The sequence below is a fragment of the Mustela nivalis genome, assembly GCF_964662115.1.
Source record: "Mustela nivalis genome assembly, chromosome: 1".
Classification (NCBI taxonomy): Eukaryota; Metazoa; Chordata; class Mammalia; order Carnivora; family Mustelidae; genus Mustela; species Mustela nivalis.
Window position 1 is genome coordinate 170558044 of NC_139020.1, and position 27485 is coordinate 170585528.

Genomic DNA, 27485 nt, shown 5'->3' on the forward strand with positions numbered 1-27485 from the left:
CCATAACATTTGTGTTCTGGGAGCCCTGGAGGAGGAGAGAAGGGGGCTGTCTAAGGGGGATACCCAAAGGAGTAATGGCTGACCAGTCCCAGATTTGGAGAAAGACTTAATCCTATAACTTCAAGAGGTTAAGTGAACCCCAGACAGCACTGTCCCATTGAAATCCATACCAAGACATCATAATTAAACTTCTGAAAATAAAAGACAGACAAATCTTAAGGCAGAGAAAAGAACATCTTGGCTATAGAGAAAAAACCAGTATGAATGACAATGGACACTAATAAAGGCCAGAAGAAATGGCATGATATCTTTAAATGTTATCTCTCAATTTTTAAAAAATTTTGTTTGATGGTTGAAGCAGAAATTATAACATTGTCTGATGTGTTTCTAAATATATTTAGAGGATGTCTTTCCTCCAATTACATTATAAACCTGGGAGCCTTAAGGGATATAAAAGGAGATAAGTGTTCTGTACCACGCTAGAACTGGTAAAATAACACCAGTAGACTCTGATGTTTTATCATCACAATTATATATATTAATGTTTCTATATTATATATCTATATATAATATAGATATAGGTGAGAATATATAAACTGTGATCTACATATAAAACTGTGATCTATATATAAGAAACTGTGATCTCTGTATAAAACTGTGGGAATATACATACATATATATAAGTGTAAACTTCAGACTCTATAGGTAAATAAAAATGGATTTCTTAACAAAAATGTTTGGGTAATCCCCAGGAAGGGAGAAAAAAGCAAACAGAAACAAAATCAAAGAGAATAGACAGAAAACAAGAAAATGACAGATTTAAGTCCCAACTTATCAATGATTTCATTAAAAGCACATGCTCTAAGTATATCAATTAAAAGTTAGATTGGCCATGTAAATTGAAAATAAAACCTAACTATAGACGGTCTACAAAATATACTCATTTCAAATATAATGAAATAAGAGGATTGAAAACAAAATGATGGGAAAAGAGATGTACGAACATTAATCAAAAGAAAGCAGGCATGGCTGTATTAATATCACATATTAAAGTAGACCTCAAAGCAAAGCAATTTGCCAGAGTCAGCAAAGGACATTCTGTAATGATAGAATGGGTAAACCAACAAAAGGACATATTAATGCTAAATATGCATGCACCAATGAATACATATGAAGCAAAGACATATGAAGCAAAAACTAATTTAACAAAGAATTCAAGGGCGCCTGGGTGGCTCAGTGGGTTAAGCCGCTGCCTTCGGCTCAGGTCATGATCTCAGGGTCCTGGGATCGAGCCCCGCATCGGGCTCTCTGCTCAGCAGGGGGCCTGCTTCCTCCTCTCTCTCTCTGCCTACTTGTAATCTCTCTCTGTCAAATAAATAAATAAAATCTTTAAAAACAAAACAAAACAAAACAAAGAATTCAAAGGAGAAATAGACCAATCCACAATTGTAGTTGGAAACTTTCACACCTCATCAACAACTGAAAGTATAATTAATTACATAGACAATCAGTAGGGATCTAAGAGAACTCCATGATACCACCAATGAACAGGACCTAATCAGGTCCTGTTCCAACAGCAGCAGAATATCCCTTCGAGAACTCATGGAATGTATACCAAAGGAGAACATATCTGAGGCCATTAAATAAACCTCAGTACATTTTTAAAAGTTATAGTTGTACACAGTATGCTCTCCAACCACAATGGAATCATACTAGAAATCAAGAATAGAAATAAAATAGGAAAGTCTCCGAACACTTGGAAACTAACAGCATACTGCTAAATAATCCCTAGGTCACAAGGCAAGCCCCGAGGTAAATCAAACAGTGCATCAAATAGAATGAGAAAGAAAATTGGATGAGTGCATTACCCGTGAGGAGCAGCCCTTGGTGGCGCCCTCCTGTTCCCCAGGGCCAGCCGCTCGTTCCAGGCAACTAACTCCCCACTGGGACTCAGTGTATAAGAAAAGCAGAGTAAATGCTTGATTCCATATTATTGTCTAAGCAAAAATGATAGTGCAGTATATTCTGACAGAAGTGCCTTATATTTTCTTCAATGTACCTCATTCTTTTTAACAGCCACGTAGTATTCCACACTGTGGAATGTTATCAAGCAATATGTTTAACAGGTGCTTTTTTACTTTTTGCTGACTGAGGAAGAGTCAGATTCTCTCTCCCTTCTGTTGCTTTCCTTGTCATCATGTTGGGTGTGCAAAGGAGAGGAAGGGTAGTATCTCTCTTAACTACACAAAATGTTATTGTTAATGCTCCTGTGAAATATATCCTTGCAGCTTTGAACAGGCTGGCCACTGTCCTTCCTGCAGACTTATTTCTCATTCAACAAGCCAGTCTTACTGATGAGGGTTCTGTGGTGTCTTGTGTGGGTTATTCATTGTTGACAACTTTTATGCCTTTCCACGTGTTTTAAATGGGGGTGTATTTCCCTGCACTAACACTCAGAGCATTGCTTCTTTATCTGTTTTCCTGAGAACCTTAGCTGCTTCCTGGCCTTTTGAGATTATTGGGGCAGACATTTAGAAACTTGCATATTTTGTTTGTTTGTTTTTTCTGTTCTTTGCAAGCATTAGAGGCGTTAAAATTTTGGTATCTGGGAGGAGAGCAGGTCTGGGTGATAGTCCCTTGGGAGATAACAGTCACTTGAGTCCTTGTCAGTTTCTGGGTGGAGTCCCTGTGTGTGGTTTTTTACTTAGATTCTTAATGTAGGCAGTATAAGTGATGGGACACGGCAGCCTCTATTCTTGTGAGGGTAAGAGGCAGAAATACGAGGCACTCGGGCACTAGTGTTGGTAGTTTCCTAAGTGGTTTTAACCTGCATTCACAAACTTGATCATGAGAGACAGTTTAAATATTGATGTATCGATCCTTTCTTTATCAAATAGAAAGGAGGACATTTCCTCTTTGTACTGGTGTCCTAGGGCTACTATAACAAATCACCACACACTTGGTGGTTGAAACAACAGACATTTATTCTCACAATTCTGGAGTCAAGGCTGAAATCAAGGTTCCAACAGGACCATCCTCCCACTTGCATCTCTAGGGGAGAACCCAACTTCTGGCAGGTCCTGGGAACCCTCGCCTGGTAGCTGTGTCACACCAGTCTCTGTCTCCATCCTCACATGGCCTCCTCTAGGTGTCTCTTTGTGTCCTCTCCTCCTGTGACAAGGGCGCCAGTCATTGCATTTAGGGCTCACCATGATATTGTACGACCTTACCCTAAATTATGAAAATTACCAATCTCCAAAGTCCCTGTTTCTAAATAAGTTCACCTTCTGAGGCCCTAAGTGAGTGTCAATTCTGGGGGGACACTATTCAAACTGCTACACCCTCCCTAGTAATTTTTCTGTGTTTTGGGTCTGTTTTTTTGGTTTTGTTTTGGTTTTGGTTGGTTGGTTTTGCAAAGTGGTAAGCATTTCAAACAGTCATAGCTAATCCTACATTGTGTTGTTTTTTGGCAAAAACAGTTTTATTTACAAGAATCATCTGAGCAGTCACCTCAGTTGAGGCCGGCATTCATTGTTGTAGTTATGTTGATACAGGATGACTGTTATTAGTGGTCATGTCCCTTTGATGGCTGTCGTATTTATTGACTACAGGCTCACTTCCTTGGAGATGGTGATGAAAGGGACTGATTTTGTTCTCACTCATTCTTATTGGCAAGTCTGCTCCTTCTTGTCCTTAGATGTAACCTAACAAAAGAATTTAATCTTGCATGATATCAGATACTCCGGTCAGAGTTTAAGCTGTCATTTGGGTCATTGTAACCCAGCGCACCGAGAGCCACCTGAAGGAAGCAGTGAGTGTGCGGCAAAACCTCCTCAGCGAGAAAGTTCGGGTAGGAGACAGTGGCCATTATGTAGGGTAGCTCCACAGACCGCAGTGTGTTCCTTTCAGCTCCAGACTTCTCTAGAATAATAGAGAAGATTGTAATGCAGTGTCTGCCAGGTTCCAGACACACCTGGGAAGAAGGCTGCGCTGGCCCTCATTATTCCCGCAGGTAGCTTTTCTCACTTATAGTTTGCCCATTTCTAACCGCGGAAAGTTTATTAGCATAGCATTAAGCATTTAAGGCCATGGAAATACGGGGGCCCTGCCGTGGAATGAAGAATAGTCAGTGGCGTGGCCTGTGACCCTTTCTAAAGACCTGGAAGTGCTTAGAAAGCATGAACTTCTGCCCACATAGTTGACATTTGCAGGTCAGTGTGTTCGCCAGGCTTGGAGAAAACATGGCTCTGCCACTTAGTCTGAGCCCTTGACTCTAGGTAGTTGACAAGAAAAAGAAAACTAAGATAGGCGTCATTGTTCGAACTTGTCTCATTTTCAGGAGACAAAAAGCAGGCAGCTGCATGATTAATTGACTTTTTGCCTAACAAAGGAAAAGCAAAAAAAAAAAAAAAAAAAAAAAGGTCCTTGTAAGCCCCCAAACTTGCCATATGTGGTTCTGGTTTGTAGGAGGCTATTGGTATTTCTCAGATGTTCTTTGCATGACTCATCTGATGTTGAGGCCCTTATGCTGGTAACTAAAGTTTTAGGATGTTCATTTCCAGTACACTTTTATCGAAAGCCCTCCCTAGAAAAAAGAGTTGCGTCTTGGCTGCCTGTTTCAGGCTTCAGTTTCCGTTATGGTGGTAGCCACAGTTGCTTCTTGTCCCCTTGTCGGCATTGCCCAATTTTCTACATTCCTGATCTCTAAATGGGTAGCATAATGGACTAGAGCCAGACTGCCTGGGTGTGAATCCTTATTCTGCCACTTGCTTATCTTACCTCAGAACTTGGAATGGAGAGGGGTGCCTGGCTGTCTCAGTGGGTGGAGCACGTGACTCTTGACCTCGGGGCTGTGAGTTCAGGCCGCATGCTGGATGTAGAGATTACTTAAAAATAAAATGTTAGGAGTGCCTGGGTGGCTCAGTGGGTGAAAGCCTCTTCTTTCGGCTCAGGTCATGATCCCAGGGTCCTGGGATCGAGCCCCGCATCGGGCTTTCTGCTCAGCAGGGAGCCTGCTTCCCCCCCTCCTCTGCCTGCCTCTCTGCCTACTTGTGTTCTCTGTCTGTCAAATAAATAAATAAAATCTTAAAAGTAAAATAAATTCTTAAAGAAAAAAAAGGAAGTTATGGAGATTACATGGGTTAATATTCGCATCCACGCTTGGTTCATAGCAGCACTATGTAACTTGTTTTGAAAAGGATGAACTGTATTCTGTATCTTGATTGTGGTAGTGCTTACAGGCCTATACATTTGTCAAAACTCATCAAATGTGTGTATTTACAAAGCATTAAAAAGATTAAAGTTCATTGTATGTAAATTATACCTCCATCAACCTGACCCCCATTTTTTTTAAAGATACAAAGCAGTGGGATTACAAAAACATAATTCAGAAGGTGAGCCAGTCCACTTAAACAAGCCAGTTGTTATGCAGCATAAACTTGCTTATCAGTGTGAGAAGGTGATATCAGAGTGCTGCCAAGCTGCTTATTAGTCATCTAGGTGAGAAATGCTATTACCAGGTTTAGAAGGGGGATTGTTGCTGTAGTCTGAAAGATTTCACCAAAGTGGAAACCTGAGGCGGACCGTATATAGCCTGGGTAAGATTTGGAGAGGTGGGCATTTGGAAGGGTGTACGGGTGCAGATTCAGGGCCCAGGGGCAGAAAAACATGGAGAGAGTAAAGGCAGATATGAAAGAACTAGTTGGACTAAAATGAACTCTCTGCCAATTGATGAGGAACATCTGTGCTTTCTGGACTGATGCATCCTCTTCATCCACAGAAAGGCCCCCCTTCTGGAAAAGACCGGGTAAAGAAAGGTGGATCCTACATGTGCCATAAGGTAAGTCAAGTCATTAAACTCCAGTGTAAACATTAGCCCTAAAATACCCCTCATTCACTTCTGCTAATACATACCTACCCTCATCAAAGTAAAACAAAGCAAAACAAAACAAAACAAAAGACTTCTTTTCAGATTTGGATATGGGGCATGGGGAAAAGAAGCAGAGGTTGTGAATGATCTCTTGTTAACCAATTTCCATCTGTTAAATCTTGACCCTTTGAGAGACCTTTGTTGTCCCATAAACCAGGGTGGCTGTGTACTCTTTCCAGCATGTCTGTCTGGAAGTACACCCTTCATTTATTTGAGATTTCTGTAAATTTCGGCTCCTCTGTTGAGGTTAAGATGAGAGTTGGAAGAGGAGGGTGGATTACGGTATACTAGGATGGAAACATCACGAATGTTCTAGGTATAATGTATGTGGTTTATGAAATAAGCATCAGTCTCAAAGTGTGTCTGCTCTTTGGGTTGATTTCAGTGTCAGAACTGGTTGTTCTTGGGTAATCAGTGTGAGTTGGTGTTTCATGAGTAAAATTTTTGAGGAGTTTGGAAATTGAGTACCACCTCTCCCTTTTTTCTTTAAATCATGTATTTTTAGTATCTTCAACACTTCAGCTTCTTTCTATCCCTATGCAAAGATGGCATTTTGCAGATGGTTATTACGAGAAGTTTTCCATGGTAATTCAGTTAGACCAGGCAGTTAGAGACTTAAAACAACCTATAGGAGCTTCAAATTAAGTGACTAATTTGACAGTGGGTGTGTTATCAAATTTTACATTAAGACAGTGGTTTTCAAACTTTATTGCACATTAGAATCATCTGGGATCTGTATAAAAGACCAGTGCCTATTCTCCCCTCATCTCATTTTGATTTCTCTGGAGTATGGCCTGGGCATCAGGATATTAAGGGTCTCGGGGATGAAAATATACTGCAAAAATTGGAAACCACTGGTCTAAAGAGAATCTTTGTAGAGAACGTGTGTGTCTTCTGTATTTCTTAAAAATTTCAATCCCGGGGTGCCTGGGTGGCTCAGTGGGTTAACGCCTCTGCCTTGAGCTCAGGTCTTGATCCTATGGTCCTGGGATGGAGCCCCGCATCGGGCTCTCTGCTCAGCAGGGAGCCTGCTTCCCCCCCCCCCCCTCGCTCTGCCTGCCTCTCTGCCTACTTGTGATCTCTGTCTGTCAAATAAATAAAAAAGACAGACAGAGATCACAAGTAGGCAGAGAGGCAGGCAGAGCGAGGGGAGGGGGAAGCAGGCTCCCTGCTGAGCAGAGAGCCCGATGCGGGGCTCCATCCCAGGATCCTGGGATCATGACCTGAGGTAAGGCAGAGGCATTAACCCACTGAGCCACCCAGGCACCCCAATAAATAAAATATTTTTTAAAAATTTTTAAATCCAGTTATTTAAGTGGAAGTTTATATTTGAGTTTACTTTATGCTTTACATCCACATTTATGATAAGATGTAGGCAAATTTATCTTTACAATTCTAATTTTAATTTGAAATTAAAAGCATTGCCCTAGGTCATCCTGGTACTTTTAAAGTTTTTTTTTTTTTTTTTAAGATTTTTTAATTTATTTGACAGAGAGAGAAGGAACACAAGCAGGGGGAGTGAGAGAGGGAGAAACAGGCCTCCCACGAGCAGGGAGTTTGATGTGGGCCTCGATCCCAGGACCAGGCAGACACTTAATGACTGAGCCATCCAGGTGTCCCATCCCAGCACTTTTAAATGTTCACATACATATCAGTCTTTAGCTAGGGAAATAGACTTTTGCTAGGGAAATAGACTTCCATGAAAAACAGGTAAATTTCTTTTTGCAGAATAGTATATCACAACTTTAATTACCACCAGTTGTGTTTCTGACATATGACACTTTTAAAAATTGAGAATCCAGGGGCGCCTGGGTGGCTCAGTGGGTTAAGCATCTGCCTTCAGCTCAGGTCATGATCTCAGGGTCCTGGGATCGAGCCCCGCATTGGCCTCTCTGCTCAGCGGGGAGCCTGTTTCTCCCTCTCTCTCTCTCTATGCCTGCCTCTCTGCCTACTTGTAATTTCTCTCTCTGTCAAATAAATAAATAAAATCTTTAAAAAAAAATTGAGAATCCATTTACTCTGTAAGATTATTTTTTTTAAAAGATTTTATTTATTTATTTGACAGAGAGAGATCACAAGTAGGCAGAGAGGCAGGCAGAGAGAGAGAGAGTAGGAAGCAGGCTCCCCGCTGAGCAGAGAGCCCGATGCGGGACTCGATCCTGGGACCCCGAGACCATGACCTGAGCCGAAGGCAGCGGCTTTACCCACTAAGCCACCCAGGTGCCCCTACTCTGTAAGATTTGAGGACCAGAAGAGTTTTCCCCAAGAAAATAGAGAAAATGATGCTTATAAAAAACATTTTTAGCATGAACACTAAAAGTATTCCATTGTTGTGCATATGAACGTGTTTACCTTAACATTTCATATTTTTTGCTTATTTTGAATCTGTATTTTCATAAGCTTCCCAGCTTATTCTTTTAAAATATCTTTTAACCTAATATATGTTATTAATAAATACATTTACATGATCTAATTGGCTTATCTTGTGTTCTGTGACCTTTGTAAATTCAGCTATACTAGTAATGTTTTTGTAACTTCTTTTGGGTTTTCTACATTGGTGGTTATAGCATCTGTGAATATAGACAATTCTACTTCCTTTAAAATATTTTTAACTACTTTTTCTTGCTCTGTTGCATTGGCTAGAATGTCTAATATAGTATTGAATATGAATGGTAAGAACAGACATTCTTACCTCATTTTTGATCATAAGGGGTTAAACATTTTTAAAAAATCAGGTATATTAGCTGTAGTGTTCTTGGAGATGTTCTTTGTAAGTCCAAGGAAGTTTCCTTCTATTCCTAGCTTTTTGTGATTTTTATCAGAAATGGATGTAAATTTGCTGGATGCCTTTTCTGCAGCTGTTGAGATGTTTGTATGGTTTTTCTTTTTCAGTCTTTCAATATGGTAAATTACACTCATAGATTTTCAGTTTTCAAATGTTAAACCATTTTTGCCTTCCAAGACTGTGCTTGTTTAGTTATTATGTATTAACCTTTTTATATGTTTTGGATTCAGTTTGTTAAAATATTGTGCATTTTTGCATATACACTCATGATGGATATTGGTCTGTTGTTTTCTTATCTAGTTTTGGTATCATTGTATTGCTGTGTTTAGATATTGAATTGGGAAATATTCCCTCATCTTGAATTTTCTGGAACAGTTCATGTAGAATTAGCAGTATTTCTTACTTAAATGCTTGGTAGAATTCTCCCAAGGAAACCATTTAGGAGTAGAGTGGTAACCATAAGTTTAATTTAGTTAACAGGGTTATGCAAATATCTCTTTCTTCTTGATTAAGCTCTGGGAGTTTGTGTCTTTTAAGGAATTTGTTCATTTCAACTGTGTTGTTGAATTTATTGGCATAATCGCTGCCTTTCCATTGGCTGTTTGTACCATATACACTTAATGTGGTTGTTGATATTGCTGAGTTTAAATTTGACATCTTGATATTTGTAGTCGTTTTTGTCTCATCTGTTCTTTGTTTCCTTTTCTCTCACTTCTTTAGTTAAGCATCTTTTATCACTCCATTTTCTGTCCTTTGGCTTATTACCTAAAACTCTTTGTTTTAAAATTTTCAGGGTTCATTTAGAGCTTATATTACGCATCTTTAGCTTTTCTTAATCTGCTAAATTAAAACATTTAGTCATGCCCAGAGTGATAAAGAGAGTATTCCAGAAGAAAGAATAGCAGAGTAATAAAACTGTGGGATCCATAGGATTTTCCAGAAAAGAACATTAGCTCTAGGATCTTCATCAAGCTAGTTGCAGATGATGTAGGTATTTAACATCAGGCTGGTATTTCAGGTTTTTGTTTTTGTTTTTGTTTGTTTGTTTGTTTTTTAAAGATTTTATTTATTTGACAGAGATCACAATTAGGCAGAGAGGCAGGCAGAGAGATAGGAGGAAGCAGGCTCCCCGCAGAGCAGAGAGCCCGATGCGGGGCTCGATCCCAGGACCCTGAGATCATGACCTGAGCCGAAGGCAGAGGCTTTAACCCACTGAGCCACCCAGGCGCCCCTGTTTTGTTTTTTTTAATAAGGAGTCAACTAATGAGCTAACTAGAGAGGCAGAATCCTTGAAATGATTTTTGTAGCATAGGTAAAAACAGTAAAAGAAAGGAAATCTATATAAAGGAAAAAATGTAATTCATTTTGAAAAGAATCACCTTGCTTGAAAGGTGACTTAACTTTTGATCATGGACCAGGGCTAGCTTGCATGACTAACATAAGCTCTGATGGTTACTTGTAACTTGTTTAAAGTCTATCCCAAGTACAGCTTCGATAATGAGAAGAGAGCACAGGAAGAAAAACTGGCGACAACATAGCATTGGGTTAAGAGCCCAGACTCTGAAATGGGATCAAAAAAGTTGTAATCGTGGATCCACTGCCAATAGAAGGTGACCCTAGGCACACTGTTAGCATCATCTCTGTGCCTCAGGTTTTTGTATGTATACAGTGCAAATGCTAATACTTACCTCAGATGATTATTGGGAGGATGAAGTGAGCCAATACATGTGAATTTCTTAGAACATTTCATACAGTAAGTACTCAAGAAATACTAGCTGTTGTTCTTGAATACTGTTAGACTAATCCCTGTGGGATCTTTAACCCAACCTATAACATGAAGGAAATCCTCACCTTCCTTCCATTTTACATCAAGATTACTAAGAAAGGAGTTGATGTAGTGTCAGTAGCAAGAGCAATGGATGTGAAATTGAGAACCCCGGCTTCTGCTGTGTGATTTTACATAATGATTTTTTTCACAATGAGCTATACTTTCCTTTATCCCTGGAAGTCTTCATCTCATAAAAACCATCTCGCTGTCCCTCTTGACTTCAGAGCCCCAAGGCTGGTAAGTCATTATCTTAAATGGATTGTTGCTGAGTCCAGGATCACTTTCTTAGTGAAGTTATTGAGATCAGTTTCATATAGTAATTATCCATTTTGATGAAAAAGGGCTAAAATGGGCCCTTCCCACTATCCATGTTCTTAATTAGTAAAATGACCCATATTTTAGCCACTCAAAGACCTAACATCATTAGCAACCATTTTGGGTACTAAAAGTAGAGCTGGAAAAAAAGAAAAAGCAATGAGGACATTTAAAATCAGGCCATTTTCCCTTTTAATTATGTGTTCTATTAGTTGCCCATTATTGGAATTGAAAATGAACTACTTATTAATAAGTGTTTGCTGAGTCAAAGAGTTCATTTGAAATGGAATGACGATGTGAATTGACTCTCTTACGGTGGTCCTGACCTCCCACCTTTTAACTCATGATGGGACTTGCTTTTTAGGGTTTAGTTCTACACAGTTGTTTATGCTAATGGAAGGTTTTAGGGTCTGCTGTGATCTCATAAAGTAATAGCTGTTTTTGTTGTCACTGATTTTAAGCTTTTATTATTTTACCAAAAAAAAAATTCAATGTGTAAAAATCAGAAAGTAAATAATAAACATAAAAATGACAATAAAAACCACTTATCCTGCTTCCTAAGTAAACTGTCCTTAGTTTTTTGCCCACATTTATTAGTGCATTCTTGTTTCTTTTCTCCTCCTAGATGGAATTATTTTCTGTGTGCCAAGGTATTCAAATATGGCTATGGCAAAAATCTTTTTTATGTTATGGGTCTCTTTCCTACTGTCTTACGTCACAGCTGTCTCACAATCCTTCTGAATATGGTCCTCCAGTCGGGCACCATTTTTCTGAGTTGTTATGGCCTGAATGTTGTGGCATATGAGCAGCATCTTATTTTAAAATCTTTTTTTAATTTAATTTGAGAGATAAGTTGCATAAGAAATATGCCATCCAACAAAGACCTTAGTCCTATGCCTTAGTTACCAGAGATAGTCCTCATCTTTCCCATTTATGTAGCAAATAACTTCTGTGTGTAGGTAGCCCTTGAACATTGCAGTAGCTGGGGCACCACCTCCCCATTCAATCAGAAATCCACATAAAACTTTAACTCCCCCAAAACTTTTCTGATAACCTTCTGTATACTGTAAACCTTATCGATAATGTAAACAGCTGATTAACACGTATTTTGTATATGTATTATATACTGTATTCTTATAATAAAGTAAGCTAGAGAAAAGAAAATGTTAAAATTATAAGGAGAAGAGGAAATACCTTTACAGTGCTTTACTGTATCTTTTTTTAAAAAATGCATGTAAATGGACCTAGTGCAGTTCGAACCCATGTTGTTCAAGGGTCAACTGTAAATCCACATTCAGATACTGGCAGTGTTCTCTTTCCAACAGAAGCTAGTTAAGACCTGTGGGGAAGCTGGCTAATGCTTTTGTTTTAGTGAGGAAGCAGATTAACCCCAAAATGTCAATAAGACAGTCAGCGTTAGTTTCTATAATTAAGAGTGTTGTGTTCATTATATATTTTTTGAAGATTCCTTTTATTTATTTGACAGAGAGACAGAGCACACAAGCAAGGAGAAGGGCAGAGGGAGGGGGAAAAGCAGAGTCCCCACTGATCAGGGAGCCCGATGTGGGGCTTGATCCCAGGACCTTGAGATCATGACCTGAACTGAAGACAGAAGCTTAACTGACTGAGCTACCCAGTTGCCCCTGTTGTGTTCATTATAAAGTAACAGTTACAAAAACTTCCACGTAGCCAGTGCTTTACTTTTTTTATGTAAAGATGAGATAAAGCACTTTGACATTATTTCATTAATAGCCCCATTTCATCAACAGGGGAATAGATTCAGAAAGGCTTTGCTGGAGGTTAAATAGCTGGATTTTTCTCTTTCTGCTGAGTAAATTAGCACAATGGTTGTCACGATTTCCATTTGTATCAAGCCCAAATTCTTTCTGTTGAGAAGATTGCCTGTAATGTAACACCATCCTGTTTTATCTACCCATGTTTCCTGCTTTTTATCATTTACTGTCTTTGTACAGTGATTACTTTTGCCTGGAATTACTGTTCTCTAAATCTTTGGGCAACTCACCTGGCACCACCTCAGAGAGGCCTTTCAAGGCTGCCTTGTCTAAAGTAGCCACATACTCACTCCCACTCCTCTCTCCCTATTTTACTTTCTTCCAAGCTGACCGCTCCTAGGAACAGTCTTGAATTTATCAGTTTATTTGTTCTCTGACTAATCCCTGTTGAATGTAAGCTTTCTGATGGCAGGTGGATTTTCTGTCTTGTTCTACCTTTCATCCCTCATGCCCAGAATAGCATCTAGCATGTTGTAACATCTCAAATATTTAATGAATAAATAAACTGGGCTCTGACATGATCAGGCTATGGCCTTCCTATCCCCTTAACTTGCCTGAGTTTTTCCATTTTCATGCCTCTGATGTCATTGTTTTCTCTACTTAATATACCTTCTTTCCTCCTTTCTAAATTCTATAAATGAGTTCTACCCAAACTGCAGCTCTTGGGTCCCATAGCATCAGCAGCACCTAGAAGCTTGTCAGACATGTGAATTCTTGGACTGCACACCAGGTTGACTGAGTCAGAATCCTTGGGTGTGTGGCCTAGGAATAGGTTCTTAAGCTGTTCAGGCTATTCAAGTCCGAAGACCACTGCCATAATCCTGTAAATCCAGCTATGGCCAAGGTTTGCCTTCTCTAAGTCTTTCCAAAGTCTTTCCTAAAGACTTTGGCCTTCTACAAGGGACCATTCCTTTACCTGAGTTAATAAAAACCTCAGAATCTTTTAACCCTAGCATGTTTTGTAGCTGTCTGATGTGTTGTCATTGTTTCATCAGCCAGCCTGTGATGTCCAGCGGGACAGGACCATGCCCACAGTCAGGCTTCCTCTATGGGAGTGCACAGCAGGCAATCAGGAGATGCTTGTTTGTTTTTTGTCATGTGTGGTACAGTTATGGAACAAGAATGTCCATGTCTGGATGCTTGCCTGCCCGTGAACTCAATTTTTGCTCCAGTGTAGAATTCACTATGCACACTTGGTACCATGGGGCCCTGAATTATCCACTGGCATTCTAGGCTGGAAATACCAAAGCACTATTGCTTCACAGCATCTGGGTGAGTGGGGTCTATGTGGGATGAGGTGGCTGCTGCTGCTGCTGCTTTTCTTTTCTTTTTTTTTAAGATTTATTTATTTGAGAGAGAATGTGTGAGTACATGAGTTGGAGGAGGGGCAGAGGGCGAGAATCTCAAGCAGACTCCCTGCTGAGCATGGAGGCTGATGTAAGGGTGGATCCCCCAACCCATGAGATCTTGATCTGCCCTGAAACCAAGAGCTGGATGCTTAACCAACTGTGCCACCCAGGCGCCTCTGGGATGAGGCTGCTACGTCCTCCTATGGGATGACCGCTAGTCATTTTAGGGCTTCCATTGCATGGCAGGCACCGGCCGTGTAGCAGATACCATCAGTTTTTTCATTATTTCAGGCCTACTTTGTATTCATCTTCCTCTGCCTGAATAGTGATAATATGTTATAATCCTCACTGGCCACAGGGAAAATGAGAAAATTGGTTGCTATTGTTTCACTATCTGTAGAAGACAAACCACTATGTCTTTGACATAGAAATTGTCACAGACAATTTCTGTGGCAGTTTTAGAGATAATTTCTATGAAGATAAGAAACACTCAACTTCTATGAGAAAAAGAATAAGAATTAAGGAAAAAATAAAAACAGCCTCTTTCAGACAGACCTATTTTCCCCTCCACAAAGGATCTCTCCTTCATGAGTCCCAAAGTTACTCTACGTGATTCTTTGTGCAGTTTCTTTAGCCGCCTTAACAGGGACTTTAGTTTCACTGGGTCATCTCAACATTAATGCTCATGCTACAGTGGGTAACTACTTTATTCTCATTCTCTGTTATTTTGTGTCAAAGTACCATCCTAGGATAGAAGAGTTTTGGGAATATGGCAAGTTTTGATGTAAATTCAGTAATCTGTGGTTATTCACTGACTATCTACTTCGGGGGCCGGTGGTGAGTCTTGCTTTCTTACCCGGGCAAGTAGATATGTCCCTGCAGGACAGATGTATTGGGGTTGGGAAAGAAGCATGAGATGTGCTGTCTTTCCGTCTAGGAGTATAGAATTTTGCTACAGAGGCAAGCGCTCTGCCAGACAGAGCTGGGCTCAAATTCCACTTACCTCAACAACTATGTCATCTTGGATAACCCATTTAATTTATCTGGGTTGTTCTGATTCAATGAAATGACACCTGCAGTGCCTCGCATCCCTGGCATGTGCTAGGCGCTCAATGTCTGTGTGTGTTTGTGCTCAGGTATGTATAGGTTCTCTGCTCCTAGATAATAAAACATCTCTCATACAGTAATGTATAGCTTTATAGCTAATCCAAGAGCAATGTATTTTTTTTTTAAGATTTTATTTATTTGAGGGAGAGTCTATAAAGAAGGGGAGGGGCAGCTGGAAAGGGAGAAGTAGACTCCGCGCTGAGCCAGGAGCCCCATGTGGGGCTTGATCCCAGGACCCTGAGATCATGACCTGAGTGAGAGTCAGATGCTTAACCGACTGAGCCATCCAGGCGCCCTCCCCTCAAACTAACATATTTCAAAAAATGATTTTCACAGCCTTTTCTACTCTTTATCTTCCTAGGCTTGCTGTTTAATTTTTGCTCCTCTGTTGAATATTAAATAATATCTTAATTTTGTTCATAATTAATATTTTCTCAATTGCTATTTAGCTTTATTATTTGGTTTAATGTCATGTACTCTAAATGTAAAAATAACTTTTCAAATTAGGAAAGTAATATATACTTATCATAGGAAATTTGAAACTCCATTGCTCAGATATAACTATTGTTTGCATTGTGCATTTTGAATCTGCAGTCTTTTTTTCTTTGACAGATGTAATTATATAGCTTGCGATCACACCACACACAGTTTTGTATTCTGACTTTTCATTTAACAGTGAATCATGAGAATTTCCTGTGTCATTAAGTATTACATAAAAACATGGCTTTTAAGGGTTGCTTAGTAATCTCACATGTGGATGAGCATAACTTCTGTAGTCATTGCTTGTTACATGGGTTTTCTTTAGTGTTCTAAATAATGCTGGCACTAACATCTTTACACCATAGTTTCTAAGGTGAACATTGGATTTTATGTGGTGAACTCTGAATGTGCGGCCCTTTCCAAAACATATGTGCTGACTGGGTGTTTTGTGTGTGTGGCTGGGGAGGGTGCTGTCTCTGGTGGTCATGCCTTCCCTAGAGCTTCTGCTTGGGTATAGCATGAATCTGACAGTTGAGACCCTTTCATGAATCTGAGAACACTCACCTTTCTCTCTGTCTCTGGCCAGTCCTACTGCTACAGGTACCGCTGTGCTGCTCGGAGCCAGAACACGCCGGACAGCTCGGCTTCCAACCTGGGGTTCCGCTGTGCTGCTGACCGTCAGCCCACCACGGGCTAAGAGCCGAGATGAGCCTTCCCAAATCCAAGATGTTGTGTCTGACCTGCCCTCGGCTTTCCTCAGAATGTTGAACGGCCTCGAGTGAAGAATTCCCACTCTGGGTTTCATACCCGCCCAGTGGCCAAAGGAACCGCTTTGGGAGACCAAATCGCTGACCTGCGTCAGCCCACGTGCTTTATTGTGTGGCGCATTTCTGGGGATCATTGCTGTGCTTACTTTGGAGAGTCTTTGAAAGGGGATGTGGGTGGAGGAGACCCTGAGTGAAACTTTGGAAGGCATGTGTTCTTCCCTGGCTATGCCACTGGGGCTAGACCTCAGGGTCCCACACTTGACCTTCCGGAGCCTCGGTGACCTCCTCTGTCCAGTGAGGGGATGCGTGGCATGACCTCTGAGGCCTTCTCCCGCTCACAGAGTTTATGCATATATCAGAGTCTATTGTGGTTTCATAGTAAGAGTTTATGACAGATGATTTTTTTAGCTATTTTTTTCCATGTGTGAACTTGGGTGATACTAATCATGTAAAATAAGAGGTCCCTTATGTATTATTTTGAGAAAAGGATGGGATGGTGGAAGAGGTGGTGGTGATGAGTCTTTATATTCATACTGCACTTTGTGTTTTCAAGGAAATCGGTGTCTTTTACATTGTCAGGATGAATCCCACATGGGCCCCTGGTGGTGTGCTCAAGTTCAGCACTGAACACGCAGGAATGTCTGTGGGGTGACTCTACCGTGCTTTATCTTTTAACATTAAGTGCCTTTGGTCTGGGGGGGTGGTTAGAAGCCCTTCACCCCCCTCTCCCCAAAGCCTTCGGTGAATGTGAAATGTGTACTACACAGAAACCTGTTTAATTCTAGATGGAGAAGAGGAACAAGAACCTTGAATGAACTCTATTCAGGGTGTCCAGTATTTTATAATAGGGAAGTAGGAAATCTTGTTGATTGTGGAATATCAGATGCTCTGAATCATGCACTATGTCGAATAAACTGGTATCTGCTCAAGCAGGCTTCACTCTCCTTTTGTTCCTCTCCACTGTGTTGTTTTGTTTTAAGGAAAAGTCTGTGATGCGTATGTGTTTTATTTGCTATAAAGCTTTCATGTCCATTAGCTACTTGATAACTTTGATGTGTGAGCAGTTTGTGGGAACTTTTATTCCAGCAAGCCAGCCTATTTGGCCAGGAACCTTATTATAACCCTGCTTCTTTGTGCCTCAGTAGATGAGGCAGAGGCAAGGGCTTGACCTTGGTTGGTGGCCCGGTAAAGCCTGACAGCTGCTTCACGTGTAGGAGAGCACCTTGTTGTAGAGCGATGGCTTTTAACCAGATGCCCCTGTCATTAGGAGCCCAGCATGATTCCCTGGTCCTTGAAGACCCCTGAGACATTTCTAGCACATCGTTTGAAACAAATTGCTCATTTTATGTTGGTTGTTCAAAAATTAAGTCAGATAATATTCATGAGTATTCAGCCAACACTTGATTGCTACTTTTGTGCATGGCCTGCTAACATTAAAATATTTCTCTTGGAAAAAAAAAAAAAAACCAGTGGTGTTGCTGGGGCGTTCAGCTACATTTGTTAATCTGTCATTTTGTGGATACAAAATGTTTCCCTGCAAACTTTTACCAACTGATAATAAATTCCAGGCAAAACAAACAAAAATTTCATTTGCTTAATTGAAAAAGCTAAGTGTAAAAACTAAGGTATTTTATTCTTAATGCAGTTTTTGTTTTTACTTGTTACCTCCCACCTGCTTGTATTTTTTTTTTAACATGGTTATATTTTTAGTGTGTATGTTTAGATTCTTCTCTTGTTAATGAATGTGATATAGCATAAATATTTTGGGGTGTGTTTTGGCTTAGTCTTCAGAATTGCTTTTTTAGCAGCAGCATAATATTGGAAAGCATTTGAGATGAAATCCTAACAAGCTTTCATTTAAGAACCGCATTTCTAAGTTACCAGACAACAAGAGTAGGGAACTCCAGACAGCCATGACTGCTACACTTGAATACTGTTGCCTCTTGACATGTGAGCAGACCGGCAAGATGGCAGTGGAGTAAGTTGAGCTTTAAGGTGGTCCACGCAGTCCGGAAAGACCTCAACTTCTGCCAGACTCCACGCAAAACATAGGGGACATAAGGGAACAAGAGAGTGATTGGCAGAGCGCTCGAAACTTACAGAATTTTGTAACTAGAGCATTAACAAAAGTAATGACTATCCTATGACCTTAAATCTCCAATGGCACTTACAGCCAGCCTCCCAGCCAGTCAGCTCTTTGCAGACTTACACCTTTGGGGTTCCTACTTCGTTCTCCGAGATACAAGTCCTGAAAGACATTTGCTTTTCATGGAGGCCCCTTCAAAAGTCAAAATCTGGAACTTAGTCAGTTGAACATGGGACTCTTGGTTTAGGCTCAGGTCATGATCTCAGGGTTCTGGGGTCAGGCTCCCTGCTCAGCAGGGAGTCTGATTGTCTCCCTCTCCCTGTGCCCCTCCCCCTGCTCTCTCTCACTCCCTCTCTCTCTCTCTTAAATAAGGAAATCTTAAAAGTCAAAATCTGACTGGGGTGTGTACTTCTTCATTGCTCCTCTTTTAAGAGGTGTGGGCAGTGTCTTCATAACATCTTTATCTGCACTCTCAGCTTTTCAGAGAGCTTGCTTAATGTGGTGGAAGGTGTGGCAATTCTTTTTCTTTTTTTTTAAAGACTTTATTTATTTATTTGACAGACAGAGATCAAAGTAGGCAGAGAGGCAGGCAGAGAGAGGAAGGGAAGCAAGGCTCCCCGCTGAGCAAAGAGCCCGATACGGGGCTCAATCCCAGGACCCTGAGATCATGACCTGAGCTGAAGGCAGAGGCTTTAACCCACTGAGCCAGCCAGGTGCCCAAGGAGGTGTGGCAATTCTTACAGCCACCAAATAGACCACTGCTTGCACCTCATGAGATTTTTAATTGCTTTTTTCTGAAGTTTTCAAATATTGCTAAGTTTTCTCTTAAACTACAAGGAAGTTTACCCCTGGCTATCACAAAACAGATTTGGAATGGCACCTGCCCCAACATGACTGCCACATTCTACTGTCTTCCATCGTCTGCCTACCAGCCACTTATTCTCACTACAGAAATATTGACTGTAGCAGTACAGACCATGTGGGTGATGTGCTGGTACCAATACTGAAAATCTGGGGTTTGTTTGTCTGCTTTGAAAGAGCTGGTATAGTAGGTCTGTGCTTCTAACTCCCTATTTCTTGCCCCATCGAAGGATGGAGGGAATTTGAGGTTTGTGCTTAAATTGGCTTTGGTCCCCCTGCCTGGACAATCTTAATTGGTTTTCAGGACTATTACCAGATGAGCTGAGTGGGAAAAAAAGTCATGTCTTCTTTATTTAAAGCTTTGTAAACATCATTAGGAGTGCCCGGATGGCCCAGTCGGTTAAGCACCCGTCTCTTGATTTCAGCTCAAGTCATGAAGTCAGGGTCATGAAATTGAGCCCTGCATCAGACTCCGCACTCAGCATGGCGTCCACTTGAGAGTTTCTGTCTCCCTCTCCCTCTCCTCCTCTTACCTCCCTCCTCCCCCGCACCCTTCAAACTCTCTCTAAATAAATAAATAAAGTCTTAAAAAGTCTGTAAACATGATTAGAAGGGGGTAGGGGATGGACAGTGATGGTAGTGGTGATCAACTGTGGTATTTCCTTTGTGGAAAATGTCCAATTACATGGATGCCTCAGACTTTGTGTGGTTCAGCCTGTAGCTTAAAATGAAATAGAGATCTCCATTAGTTTAGACATTTCTTTTCTTCCTCTCTTCTCCCTCCTGCTTTTTTTGGAGGCGGGGGGGGGTGCGGTACAAAGCCTCTCTGTTGTCACTGTGACACTGAAGAAATGGAAGGTGCCAGTTATTTTAGTAAGTACTGATTTGGGGCCTGGTGGAGTTGTGGCTCCAAGCTAGTGTATTGGTAAATACTATTTTCCCAGATTTTCTTTACTGACAAATCTGTTGTTGACATAAAATAAGGGAGTGGGCCTGGGATCCGTGAGAATCTCAGCGTTCTAGTCCTCTTGCTAATCACTTCTTCAGCAAAAATCAAGCTACACATGGAATTGTTGCATGTAGTAGCTAACAGTGAAAGGAGTATTTTGAAAAACACATGGAAATATGGTGTTTTCTGAGACTTTAGGAATTAAAGAAACTGGTAGGGTTTTGTTTTTGTTTTTGTTTTGTTTACATGACATTTTGCATGCATTTCTTCCTCTCTCATTCCAGCAAATACTAACCATACCATTAGCAATATTTCTTACAAGGGGGCTGGCTCTTTGGAGGAAAACAGGAGGTACGGCGCAGGGCTGTTGTGGGACTCGGACCATAGGCAAGATGCAGGCTGAGTGTGAGTGATGCCCTTTTTAAAGAGGCTGCCATGTTGGAAATAGGAGTCCAGAGTGGCTCACTTGTCCCGTTTCCGAGGGTAGCTGGATACCTTCATTATCATGTGAAGTCTTCTTTGAGTTATGTTGCCAACCAACTCAAATGAAAAAAAAAAAAAAAGAAAGTATACAGCAAAGACCTACTAAATTGTTTCTGTAGCCAGATTTGGACTGTGGGGTGCCACTTTTCAACCTAAATTATGAAAATTGGATTCATTTCATGGAACACAAAATCTCATGTATTTCTATCTGAAAAATACGGATGAAATGTCCAAGCATTAGAAAGGGCAGTGCTTGGACCTAAGGACATGTTACCCAGGAGCTCCTCATGTGACTCCTCTCCTCCGTCCCCACCCCATCCCACCTGAAATTCTGTGCCCCCCCCCGACAGTCTGTTCCCATTAGCTTTCGCTTACTACCGAGTTTGCAGATTCCTATCTGAAAATAGCAGAAATGTCTCTTTCTCACCTTTGGTTTTCACTTCATTTATTGAAACTTAATTCTCTGTAATACAAACTACCCTAGAAGAGGCCTCGTATTTATAGATTTGCTGGAGTCAGTTGTGCTATTAGTGAAAGCTGGCCTTTGTTGTTTCAAAGGCTTGAAACACCATGGAAATTATTAACTCCCAGAGCCTCAGATGGAGCCTTGGCAGCTGGCCCGAACTTCTTCCTTCCTCTGACTCTTGTGTTTAGTTCGACCATGAGAGCAGGAGTTTAATTTTTTTGATTAACCGAAATCATTACAGATCATATTCAGGTAGGATACAAAGTGAGAATTGCTCTTTTCTGAAGCTTGCCCTATTTAGGATTGGAAAGTTCAGGGGATTAGCATTAAGGGGTGGAATTTTTCAGCTCAGATTCTAATCTGCCCCCAAATGGTAATTGGCGCCCAAGTCATCATGATGAGAAGCCTGGTTGGGCCTTTGGAATTAGTCACAGTGGTCAGGCGAGAAGGCGATCCCATTTCAGAGTAATTGAAGGTCAGATAGGATTGCTCCCCTGCTCCCCGATCTGGGCCGTGTTTGACAAACTCCTGTTTTCTTTGCTGAGGAAATGGGAGACTGATCAGAGCAACTCTTTTCCAACATGTCAGTTTGGCACCTTAACGGGGTAATGTTAAAAGCTCTGTGTCAACGCTTTGGGGAAAGTGAAACCAGCTAGCAGACTATGGGGAAAGGAGATAAGCCGAGCCTTGCCAGGTGGCACTGATAAAAGGTTCACCTGCATTTAGTTTGGTGCTAATGAGGAAGGACCCTGTGTGGTTGCTTTTTTGAAGGCCACAATTTTTCTCTGGTTCAGACATTCCAAATCAAATTGTGGTTATATACTTTTAAGTGACATGGAAGAATCTCTTCAATCTCTTTATTGACTATAAGGCAGTTGAGCATCATGTGAGGAGAACATTGGAATAAGATTGTCTGGGATCGTATCCCCATACCCCTCCACATACCTAACTGTGTGACCTAAAGATAAGCAATGTCCTCTGAGGTAAAATGGAGGTAGTAAGAGTACCTACTTCTTGGGGTTGTGTAAAGATATGGAATACTGTGAAAATTAAGTTTAGCACAAAGTACTTGGATAAGTGTTTACTAGGTACTTGTTCCTATTATCAATATGATTATTAAAGGTGGAGGAGCAAGAAAGTACTATCAGAGGGTTCTGGTCAGCCAGGGGTTACTGCCGTAGGACAGAGAGCATAATGGGCCAGCAATAACAAAGAATGAAGAAGCTGAATATAAAAGCATGAAATTGACCTCTATCTTAAACATTAAAAAAAAAAAAAGCTGTTGTGATTGATCCCCAAATCTCTGTTAATACTTGAATTTGAAAATAACTAAAACTACATGGTCCATCTGTCCTATAAAGTTCTCATTAAAGGAGATCTGGTTATTGTGACATAAACTATATAATTCTTAAGCTTTTTATCTTGAATCCACCTCACAAAGAACCTCTGCTAGGTTTAATATTAATGAAAATAGCATTCTTGGATATCATATAACTCCATAATTATTCTTGACAATGCTTAAAAAGGAGGGACGCCTGTGTGGCTCAGTTGATGAAATGTCTGACTCTTGATTTCAGATCGGATCAGGATCTCAGGGTGGTAGGATTGAGCCCGGCGTTACTCCATGCAGGGCAGGGTTTGCTTGGGATGCTCTCTAACCCCTGCCCCACCCCTGTGCTTCGTGCCTCCCTAAATAATAATAATAAAAGGAAAATAGAAAAGGGAGGGCAGTTTGTTGGCCCATAATATGTTGATCAGCCTATTAACATTTTTTAAGTTGTTTTCAATGCTATAGAAAACAACTTACGTTTCAGTTTTAGATAATAATAGTTTAGGAAATTCTACTTAGTCATTAAAATTCTTCTGTCTCATTGAATCCTTCTCTGAGGTTTTGGTCCAGGATCTAGATGTTCACTTCATAAATTATTGGATTTAAAAATCAATGTGATGTCCAAAGGAGACTAGTTGAGGATTTGGCAGACAGCACTTGTAGGCATTAGTGTAGTGGGCAGTTCTCCAAATAATGGTCTGTGGACCCCTGGAGATCCCCAACTTCCTTGCAAGGGGTTGAGTCAAAACTATCCTCATACTAGTATTAAGATGTTATTTGCCTTTTTAATTTTCATGATTTCCTGAGTGTATGGTAGGATTTTCTAAGGACTACATAAAACATAAGCTTGTATACTTTCTTATGTTTTAAAAAAGTCCCAGTCTTAATTTTTAATAAGCTAAATGTCTCTAGATACAACAACCCACATGATGAAGAATCCTCTTTGGGGTCTTCAATAATTTGTAGGCATGTCAAAGTGTCCTGAGAGCAGAAAGTTTGGGAGCTGCCGCTCTAGGAGAAAGGCAAGGTCTGATAGTGTCTGAATTTGTTATGGGAATAATGACCAGCCTTTCTCCGACAGTCAAGAAGAACTGAGTTTAAACGACCACTAAAGAAAGTAAGATTAGCTGTTCAGGAGCATGTGTATTCATTTTGGAAGATCTATGAAATGCACAGGTGAGATGGACTCAGGTCTTTCGAAAAACAATTCTGTGTGGACTACCCGAACAGTCCTGTCCTTGGAATCATTTTGATCTAGGACTCCCCAAAAGGGCCTCACAAGTTTAGGTACTTGTAGTGTAAGATTCCCCCGCCGCCCCCACTAGTGCAGTCTCTGCTCAAGGTGACAGGGTGGTGGGACCCTCCATGTCACCCATGTCCACCCCCTCAGAGGGCAGTTGTACCATAAAGCCAGTGAGAAAGATCAAAGTTTCACTTTCATGGAACAGCGCACTTTCTCCTGGTGGATTTTGTCTTCATTTTGGCATAAACTGTGATTGTTCTGCCTCTTTTCTTGGCCGGTTTGTCTTCCTGGCCAACAATTTCAGGCACCCCTTTGCTGGGCACTGTGCTCAGTGCATTCTGTACACGGGCTAATTTAATCTGCAGGCAGTCTTGGGAGGAACCAGTTATTTTTGGGTATTTCCAGTGTGCACTTGGGAAAGTAGGACTTGCAGTATTTGCAAGGTGCCCAGGAAACAACAGCTGCATGAGGCCGACCCAGCCCTCATACCAGCTTTGAGACTTGGGTTCTCGGCACCGCACCATTAAATCATGGGTTTTATTGTGAGTGCCGGGTGGGTGTGAAGAAGGGAGAATACTGGGGCAGGCAGTGGCCTCAGGGAGAAAAAAAGCCCTGAGCAAGGAGGTGAAATGGATTCGTGGTTAAGAACATGGACTCTGGGGGCGCCTGGGTGGCTCAGTGGGTTAAGCCACTGCCTTCGGCTCGGGTCATGATCTCAGGGTCCTGGGATCGAGTCCCGCATCGGACTCTCTGCTCAGCAGGGAGCCTGTTTCCTCCTCTCTCTCTCTCTGCCTACTTGTGATCTCTCTGTCAAATAAATAAATAAAATCTTTAAAAAAAAAAAAAAGAACATGGACTCTGGAGGCAGACTGTCTAGTTTAAATTCTGGTCCTACCACTTGCTGGTATTGTGACTTTGGGCAGGTTTCTAAACCTAGTTGCCTTTCAGATTTCAAAATTAAGTGGAAGTACTTCTAGAAGAGGTAGAAGTGGAGGCAGTAAGGCTTCAGAGTGAGAAGAAGGTTATCTGTCTGTAAACCTTTGACCTGTCTTACGTCCGTTCCAGACTTGGAAGGTTGATGCAGTCACCATTCTCCATATGGTAATGAGTTATCCGAGGTTAAAGCTACACGTTTTCAAAAGGCAAGTTTTCATCATATCCTCCCCGCCAGAGAATATGCCACTTCTTTTTGTAAAATGATTATGTCTCCATAAAGAGGTGGATTTGGTGGGGTGGAGGGGGGCGGGAGGAGACCAGGGGTTTGGGAAAACACTGATCGTCTGGAAATAATGATCAAAGGTGCATTATCAGCTCATTTGTACTAGGCTCAAATCCATGAAAAGAATACAGCTGATAAAGACCACTGAGATCATGTGTGAAGAATGAAAGGAAAAGTGTCTGGCTCCAGGCTGGTTAAATGGCCCCGTGAAAAAGCAGGAGAGGGCTTCCTTGAGAAGATGAAATCCCCTTGTCCTTGTGAAAACTAAGCTCAAGTTCCTCACTCTCTCCTAACTCGCTGCTGGGCTCAAAACTGCACGTAGCTTCCAACTCAACATTTACCTCCATTCCAGAGCATTTGTAAATATTCAGTTCTGCGGGGGCGGGAAGAAAACCTCACTAATATGGGAACCACATTCACATTCACATTGTTTAATTTATTAGCAAAACCTCCCCCTCCACCCCCCCAAGACATACTAGGCAAGCCAAAGGCTGAGTCACATTGATTATTGCTTGTGGCCTATTAGCTTTGGACAATCCCTTTTGGAGCCAGCCCTGTACCTCCCTCTGTGGGAATGTTGTTATGTGAGGTGGCAACTTAAACTAGTTTTATGTGTAGTGTTCCCCCTCTAGTGGCCAGACTCTGTTTTGATTTTGCTGTTTTCATACAAACGCTCTCGAGTTGGACACCTTTTTACTTTAGGGGTACTCTGGATTTGGGAAGGCTAGAGAAAGGGGACAGAAAAGGGAGGTGAAGAGCACAAGAAGGGGGAGGCAGCAGAGGGAGAGGGAGAAGCAGGAAGTTCCTGCCGAGCAGGGAGCCTCATGCGGGGCTCAATCCCATGACCCCAGGATCATGACCTGAGCTGAAGGACTCAGCCACCAGGCACCCTGCAAACCTCTTTTCCATAAGAAAAAAATGTTCTAAAATGTTTGTCCATCTCAGTCTCTAGCTTTATATTTTTTTAAGTAAAAAAAAATTTTTTTTAAGGGCGCCTGAGTGGCTCAGTGGGTTAAGCCTCTGCTTTCAGCTCAGGTCATGATCTCAAGGCCTGGGATACAGCCCTGCATTGGGCTCTCTGCTCAGTGGGGAGCCTGCTTCCTCCTCTCTCTCTCTGCCTGCCTCTCTGCCTACCTGTGATCTCTGTCAAATAAATAAATAAAATCTTAAAAAAAATTTTTTTTAAGTAATCTCTGCATCTAACACGGGACTCAAATTTACAACTCCAAGATTAAAAGTCACACGCTACACTGACTGAGCCAGCCAGGTTTCCCAATCGGGCTAGCTTGTTAGAGGAGATGGAGATGATGAACGCGACCTGCAGGAGGTTCTGAATTTCTACTGCCTTTATTCACAATTATATTATTAATAACGACCCATCAAGTTTCATTAGAAAACTCATTAGTGGGACGCCTGGGTGGCTCAGTTGGTTAAGCAGCTGCCTTCGGCTCAGGTCATGATCCCAGCGTCCTGGGATCGAGTCCCACATCGGGCTCCTTGCTCCGCAGGGAGCCTGCTTCTCCCTCTGACTCTGCCTTCCACTCTGTCTGCCTGTGCTCGCTCTCACTCTCTCTCTCTCTCACAAATAAATAAATAAAATCTTAAAAAAAAAAAAAAGAAAACTCATTAGTATATCTTTAGTTTTAAGATCAGTAAAATACATAGGGTAAACCTAGAAAATCTCAAAAATACACAAAAAGTGTCCTTAGAAGCCCTTCATGTGAGTTCTGTTTTCCTGAACCTGGGCCAGCAGGTAACTACTATCAACAGTCACTGTATCTTCCCGGATTTTTGGTTTGTTTGTTTGCATTTGAAAACATATATTATACATGTATGCATTGATATTGATATATATATAACATAAACAATTTATAAATATATACATATATATACAGAAATCAGGCACAGTATATACAACTTATATTTGGTTTTTATTAAAAAATGGATTCATACTATAAACACTATTCATTTAATCTATTTTGTACATTTTAAGAAAGTACTATATAGGTCTAGATCTTTTTAAAATAGCTGAATTAGGGGCACATGGGTGGCTCAGTCAGTTAATCTTCTGTCCTCAGCTCAGTTCATGATCTCTGGGTCCTGGCATTTAGTCCTGCATCAGGCTCCCTGCTCAAAGGGGAGCCTGCTTCTCCCTCTCCCTCTGCCTCTCCCCCTTGCTTGTGTGTGCTTGCTCTCTCAAATAAATAAAATCTTAAAATAGATGAATTAACTAAATTAATTTTAGCATTCCACTATTGATGAATATTTGGGTTATTTTCAGTTTTCATTGTTTAAAAATGTTTCAGTAAACCTATTTGTACTTATGTGCATTTTTGCCAATTTGTACAGATAGTTCTGTAGGATAAATTCTTAGGATTCTAAATCCTGTATCAAGGCACATGGTTATTTTAAATTGTGATGGATACTGATTGACAGCTTAAAAAAATGGTTGTACCAGTTTATAGTCCCACGCACAGTGAATCTGCAGCTTTTTA

General features: G+C 41.1%; 1 protein-coding gene across 2 annotated transcripts in view; it reads left to right on the forward strand.

The window, feature by feature from the left end:
* Window positions 1-17282, forward strand: part of SUMF1 (sulfatase modifying factor 1) — a 105095-nt gene extending 87813 nt beyond the window's left edge. The window contains exons 8-9 of one of the 2 annotated variants that reach the window (XM_082728896.1): window positions 5780-5839; window positions 16173-17282. In XM_082728896.1, the coding sequence (XP_082585022.1) occupies window positions 5780-5839; window positions 16173-16283 (171 nt within the window). In that variant the 3' untranslated portion in view covers window positions 16284-17282. The remainder of the gene's footprint in view (window positions 1-5779; window positions 5840-16172) is intronic. The other variant, XM_082728897.1, reaches the window with a different exon arrangement.
* Window positions 17283-27485: the final 10203 nt, after the last annotated feature.